At 43.3% G+C, this 6753-nt stretch overlaps 1 protein-coding gene across 1 annotated transcript; it reads right to left on the bottom strand.

The window, feature by feature from the left end:
• Nucleotides 1-4876: 4876 nt before the first annotated feature.
• Nucleotides 4877-6513, bottom strand: MSGN1 (mesogenin 1). Its single transcript, XM_019282143.3, has one exon. It carries the CDS (start codon nucleotides 6242-6244, stop codon nucleotides 5729-5731), a length of 516 nt encoding a protein of 171 aa, XP_019137688.1. The 5' UTR covers nucleotides 6245-6513; the 3' UTR covers nucleotides 4877-5728.
• Nucleotides 6514-6753: the final 240 nt, after the last annotated feature.

The raw sequence follows: 6753 nt of genomic DNA, 5'->3' as shown, positions 1-6753 counted from the left end.
TGTTTTATCGACACCTCTTTGCCTTTTAAGTGGATATTTTATGACCACATGCTTTTCCCCTGGTATTTGGGATGTTATTTTTATATCCCTGTTAACACAAGTTGAAAGAAGATCAATCTTCTTTGTTTATGCTTAATGTCTTCTGCAATTTCAACAGGTGAATGACAAAAGTGTAAGGGAAAAGAGAAGTCTGCTGTGATTTGTTTTTATAGGAAAATAGGAACAATAACAGAAATGTACTGTAGATAGTTATTTACATTTCAAATAAATGTTAAGTCAGTGCTAATAAGTAACCTCATTATATTTGGTCACTGATAAAAAGGCAGAAATCTTTTTTTTTTTTTCTATATATTCAATGACAGCTAGTATTTTAAAACTCTACTGTTTTTGTGACTTAAAGCAGCAACAATTTGCTATTAATACTGAAAAACTAAGAAAATTGACATTTACTTTTTTTGTCCCAATTAATTTTCTCTCCTTGGCATGTTCCTTTGCTTTTTCTTTTAAATGTCAATGTCTTCAGTAAATGCTATGCACCTAAATCCAGAGCAAAACATGTTCTGACAATGCTCTAATGATGTGGAAAGCTTAAAGAAGTTCAAGCCTTGGCTTCTGCCAAAAGTCTATTTGAGTCTTTAGACAGCCACTTCCATATCATTTCTGCTTTTATTTGTGCCTGTGAGCCCAGAAACACCTAAAGACAGTGTTAGCTAGAATGTTAGAAGGCCATGTGCTTCAAAAGGAATGCTTTAAAGCATAAATAAGGTGGGTCTCTCCTTATCATGACATCAAGTACTGTAAGAGAGCAAGCCTGGGCTGATGTTGGTGTATAAAGAAGCAAAAAGTCAGGGGCTTGATCAGGGAAGAGGGTTCAGAAAGACCCAGCTTCTGTAACTCATTAGAAACAGACAGCTTTATTGGGATCTGTGAATCCTCTTTCCGGTTTCCTGCCTGTTAAAGGCAGTAAGAGGATTTGTGGTTGCATGACAGATAAGTTGGGGAGAGAAAGTCAGTCAGACACTGGCTCCTTGAAAGCTGGGGGTGTATTTATGCTCTTGTGGGGTATTTTTTAGCTACTGTTAGGCAGAGTTAGAAAGATAGCTCCTGGCTTCCCTAGTCAGAGGGGATATGGCAGCTCCCAGATAAGCAGCTCTCCCAAGGAACTGGCTGAAGCCCATTTGCAGGAGGATTTCTTTGTCCCTAGCACACCTATGTGCAGCCCAAATGTGTTACCATAAAACCTCTTGGCACCTACATGGTGCTCCTCAGCATAGAATTTCAAAGCCCTGTGTGTGCGCGGGCGGCCCCAGGCTCCCCTCTGCTTTGGGGGTGGGGGGGGTGTGAGCTCTGTGGATTACAGAGCTGGGGCTTGCCTAAGGAGTTTCTTCCACGTGTGAGCCTTTAACCACTGGGGAATATTCTCTCCAAGGTACTTATCCTTACCCTCAAGAGGGGATTTGGCCTCCTTGCTCTCCTCAGGGTCTATGTCTAGGTATTGCTGCTGCTGGCAGACAACACTGCTGCATCCTTTGTACAGAGTAGGCAGAGAAGTAGTCATGCTCCTGGATTCAGGTGGAAAGCCCATGGTGCTGTGTGAGGCTGTCAAGCCTCCTGAACCCTGGGCTAGTGCCCTACCTGCAAGGCCTCCTCCTCTGCATTTCTGTGCCTCCTGCTAAATAGAGCAGTATGATATCTGCCCAGCTGCCCCAGAACAGCCTCTGGTCCCTGAGATAGAAAAAGAAACCCAGAGCCTATTCTAGTTGGTACCAGGAACTGCTCCCTCCAGCAGCACCAAGTGCCTGGCTCATGGCACCAAAGGAGTTAACTGGTACAAAATCCATTATATGTAACTGCCTCCTCTGCCCTGCCTTTTCCTTCCATAATAAAAGATTTAGGGTGGACATGGGGCTGAAATCACTCTTTTCCCTGGCTTCTGAAACTTTTAGCACTCTGTGGTTACGCCTGGTTCCCCCTCAGCAATTCACTCAGAGAGGAGGCAAGGGCACAACTCTGAGCATGAAGAACAGCTCAGGAAGCAGCTGGTGGGGTCCTGTCATCTCACCTGTTTTGGTGCCACGTGCTCATTTCTCTTGCTCTCAGCCTGCTTCTGGGCTGTTTCTCTCTGGCTCAGTGAAAAGTGTACGTCTTTAAGTCCAGAAATACTTGTTTAAAAGGCAAAAAATGTACTTATGTGCAGCAACTGATGGTAATCACCTTATCAGTAAACCGAGAGTGAAGGAGTAGTAGTTCAACCGAGTTGCCAGGCTTCTGTATCTCAAGGCTTTTCCTGAAGTTGTAAAATCTATTTCAATTAACTAATTTCTTTAGAAGGAATTTCAGTGACGTGCTAACCTGCAAAAGGGTGAGCTCTTGGGGACAGAAGAGTTAATTTTATTGTGTAGGACTAACCCCAGTTCCCTTTCCTGTGTCTTTTTAGAATGATAAACAACTTTATCCCTTAGAGTGGAATTTATTTTTTCTGCCATAGCCTTTCAGCTGTTTTAGCTTTATTTATGTGTTTACTTTTAATATACTGTGTTGAGAGAAGGTGCTTTTATGTGAGATATGTTCTCTACTTCTGTGACTTGTGCAACTTTTTCAGACTGAGGTTCAAATTTTTGCCTCTCTTCTACAGACTGTTGTGGTGTTGCTGTCAGAATTCACTACAGCTTTATGGACCTTACAGTCCTGAATGTTAGATCTCATAGCCCTAAGTGGGGAGCTTGATCTCTTTCATGTTGCTTGGATATCTTAAACTCCTGGGCCTAAAGGAAAAAGAGGATGAACCTTAACTGTATTCAATTTTATTGAGAGTAATGAAATCCAACATCTAATAGCAGCAGGCCTTGTGCTGTTCTGTACTGTGAATACAGTAGTTCTGATAATTTTCTCTGGATCAGCAAAATATGTATGCCAAGTGGGGGGAAGAATTACAAAAGGTGGGGCTTATAGAGATGCTTTATGTTAGGCAGAGCAAGAATTCATTTCTTTCTGGGAGGGGAGGAACAAACCTGACTTATCCTGGGAAACCTCAGTCACAGACAGGTACTAAACCTACTTCTTCCTCCTATCCACACCTTCTCACACCTAAGTTGCTCCCACCCCCCGCACAGGTGAAAGGAGTGCATGAGTACAACCTATTCTAATAAACTATCTGCATTGTGGATGTGGGCTTTGGCCCCACTGTGGCACAGTGATTTAGTGCAGCTCTTTCCCCAAGGTCAGCTGTGAGGCAGTCCTGTCTTACCAGAGCCTGGGGCAGTGATCCCTGGAATGCTGGGGCCAGGGAGTAGGCACAGCCAAGGTCTGGTTCACTGACACAAAGGCAGTACAATGTTCTTCTGAGGCTCACAGCCTTGCCTTGGTGATTACCTAGAGCTCCACCTTGGACTTGCAGGGAGACAGAGGAACTCCCCCAGCACCTAAAAAGTTACAGCCTAGCTAGCTCAGAGTCTTTACCTCCCTCTTTTATGGGGGTGATGGGAAATTCTGACTGAGCCACTCCTCAAAGGTGCAGGGTACCAGCTCCTGGGACACTTTCTCCATACAGCAGTGCTCAGCTTTGTCAGCAGAAGATCAGTTATCAGTTTTTGTTTGCAGATGGGTAAACTGAGGCAGCAATGCTGGATGACCAGCCAAGGTCATAAATAAAGTAACAATGAAAGCAGATCCTTTTAACTCCTTGTTTCTCTGCTTTACTCATGATGCTGTGGGTTGCCATAGCTGCAGATCATAGTCTCTACCTGTAGTTTCAGGTGTGGAACATTTAAAGCACAAGGTTAAAAGTCTTCCCACAAATAGACTTTTGGGTCTTTGAGAAAGAATGCAGGAGCAAGCTTTCAGTTATGGTTCTGTGCAAAGTCCCATGGGTATTGTGTCAATCCTTTGCAAAATAGATCCAGATTGACCTTCGCTATGTGGCAAATCTGCTCAAATCTGGATCAGCTGCACAGACTTACACTGAGGAATGCTCTGCTGACATTAGTGTTGCCACCTCATATCTTGAATTTGACAATTTTATAGGTCTTTAAAAGATTTTTCTGTTTCTATTCTTGCTGAAACACTAAAGCCTGTAACAAATCTAACATGGGTTAAGTACAAACAGAAGCATATAGGATAGGCTTAAATGTGGTTCCGTCTGAGTGTCAGTGCAAGTTGCATAAATTTGAGGGTAGTTGCTTTTTTGGGATAGTGCTGGATTTCATTCTGATTGCCCCAATATGCACATACCATGTGAGAGGAGCACTGAATTAGCTTAGGCTGATCCTTGGAAGAAAAAATGTACAAAGATGATTGTATTTTTCCAACAAACAGAGGGAAGGAAAAAAAAAAAGAGGATGCAATAAAGTTTTAGCTTTGCAATGCTCTGCTACAGGATTTATACACAAACTTAAACCATCTGCCCCACACAGACATGGTGATCTGTGGGCAGACAAATCTGTTACCTTCTAGCTGCTGCTGTCTTTATGCCTTACATCTTCCCCAGCAGAAAACGTTAATATGACTTAATTAGCTCCCCACGACTGAGGTTTGCTCCTCTCTGGTTTGCTTCATAGGTTAAGTCTTATGAATCAGTCAGGCAATGAGATTTACAAAGTAGTACATAGTTCTGGTGCTGTGGTGCCTATCAGCTGAAAGTCAAAGTAATTAAAGATCAAAACTACATCTTCAGTTGTTTTGGTTCTTTTTTTTTTTGGAAGTGTTTTGTGTGTGTGTGTTACAGGACTGGGACTCGCTGCAGGAAACAGCTGCTCTGATGACTAAATAAAATAACAGGTTTAATAAAATGGCATGATTACCAGAGCCCTCCTAGATTTCAGTACACCTTGAGAATAAAACTTTACATTTTTGTGAAACCTGAATCAATTTATTTAATGTCAGAGTAGGATATCTCAACCTAATCTTATTTCTTCAAGAAATTTGATGTACAAATGCCTTTCATCATTTATCAGCATTGAAGAAGGGTTTTTTTACACATTAAATACAGAAAAATTATATACTTCTGTATATATTAATAAAGAGAGGAGTTAACAGCAATTTATCTATACAAAATGTCAGTTTGCTTATATTCCATTTGCAATATTTAGCAGTCATCACTAGATTTTACTTCTCTATCAACCAGATTTATAATACAGGATACAGACTATGACACTGATATTTATTTGTTTACATGCAAAGATGTTCTCACTATTACTTATTTTCTTGATTTTTAGGTACAGTGGAAACATGGATAAATAGACAATACTTGAACTAAATACATGTTCTTCCTTATCCTATTATTAAAGTGCCTACAAATCAATACACTTAGTATTCTTACAAAGTTGTTGTCATTTTTTTAAAATGCAGTTTAACACCTATGGATTTACTATTGTCCTTATAAAATAAGATCAGTCAGAACAGTGATATGTAAATCCTAGGAAGATCAGTTGGCTTTTTTTTTACTTTTGTATCAGACTAGGTTTAATATTTCTCAAAAGCTTATTTAGAAAAAAAAGTAAAATAAAAAAAAGGCAAAGAGCAAGGCTTCTGTCTCAGCAACCTGCAGCTCAGGTTTTCAGGCAATCCTACATCACCTTCCAGCATTGCGTCCCACGTACAGCGGTGGCTCCCCTTCCCTTGCGCTGTCCTTCTCTCACACCCTGCCCCACTGCACGACGAGGAAGAAATTTCGATGGTTTTTTGTTTGTAAAGACCCTGAGCGTGCCACGGCGGCTGCTCCCGGCGGGCTCTACACCCGCTTGACGCTGTTGAGGAGCTCGGTCAGTTCGCTGATGTACTTGATGGTGTACTTCAGGGTCTGGATTTTGGTGAGGGGCTGGCCCCGCTGGCTGTAGATGGGGGGCAGGTAATTGCGCAGCGTGTGGAGCGCGTCGGCCAAGGTCCTCATGCGCAGCTTCTCCCTCTCGCTGGCCTTCCTCCTGCGCTGGGCAGACATCCGCACCTTGGTGCCCTTGGGCAGCCGGGCCTGCCCGGGGCTGGGCAGGTAGGCGGGGGGGAAGTCCACCAGGCCGTATCCCACCAGGCCGCTGCCGCCGCTGCCATAGGGGGTCTCTGCGGCCGCCGGACAAGGGGACGAGGAGTAGGACTCGAAGGAGGGCGTCGGGGACAAGCTGTGCGGGGGCGAGATGGGGTGCAGCTCGAAAGACCCAGCAGAGCTTTTCCAGTCCCAGGATGATAAGCAGGCGGAATGTTCCGAACCCAAAGCATCTTCCATGTTTATCAATGTCTCGTGCAATTTGTCCATGCTGGAGGAGCACTGGGGAGAAGCAATGCCCTCTGTCCACCAGCAAAGGCTGGAGCCGCCGGCTGCCGAGACCTTTTTATGATGGAGGGAGGAAAGTGACAGAGTGGGAACACGGGTTTGGTGCGAGGAGTTCAAAGGAGCACCAGAAGTGCTAAGATAGAAAATGAACTCCTGATGTGCTAGTTTTTTCTCAGTGATAATTATCAACCTTCAGCTAAAAAGCCTTTAAGCTAACAGGCAACAGCAAGAAAGGGAGAAAAAAAGATTATCTTCTTGCAGCTAAACCAATTAAGGCGGTGCATCTACATTGAGTGTTGCACTGGGGATAAAAGTGGTGAGAGAGGAAAAAGAAAATTAACCATTTTACAAAACAATTTACAGATCTAGAATTTATAGGTTGCTGAGACAAACCTTAAATTTACGCTGTCAAGCCCTGATTTCTGGGTGACTGAATGTGATGGCACTACAGCAGTGAATATGTGATCCATGCTCACTGCTGCTGAGGTAGT

The sequence above is a fragment of the Corvus cornix genome, chromosome 3 (genome assembly GCF_000738735.6).
Source record: "Corvus cornix cornix isolate S_Up_H32 chromosome 3, ASM73873v5, whole genome shotgun sequence".
NCBI classification, from domain to species: domain Eukaryota; kingdom Metazoa; phylum Chordata; class Aves; order Passeriformes; family Corvidae; genus Corvus; species Corvus cornix.
The sequence above is the reverse complement of the archived record's forward strand: the minus strand, read 5'-3'. Positions and strand labels throughout refer to the sequence as shown.

Excerpts from the sequence above, each read along its gene's own strand:
- MSGN1 (XM_019282143.3), bottom strand. The coding sequence starts at position 6,244 with ATGGACAAATTGCACGAGACATTGATAAACATGGAAGATGCTTTGGGT.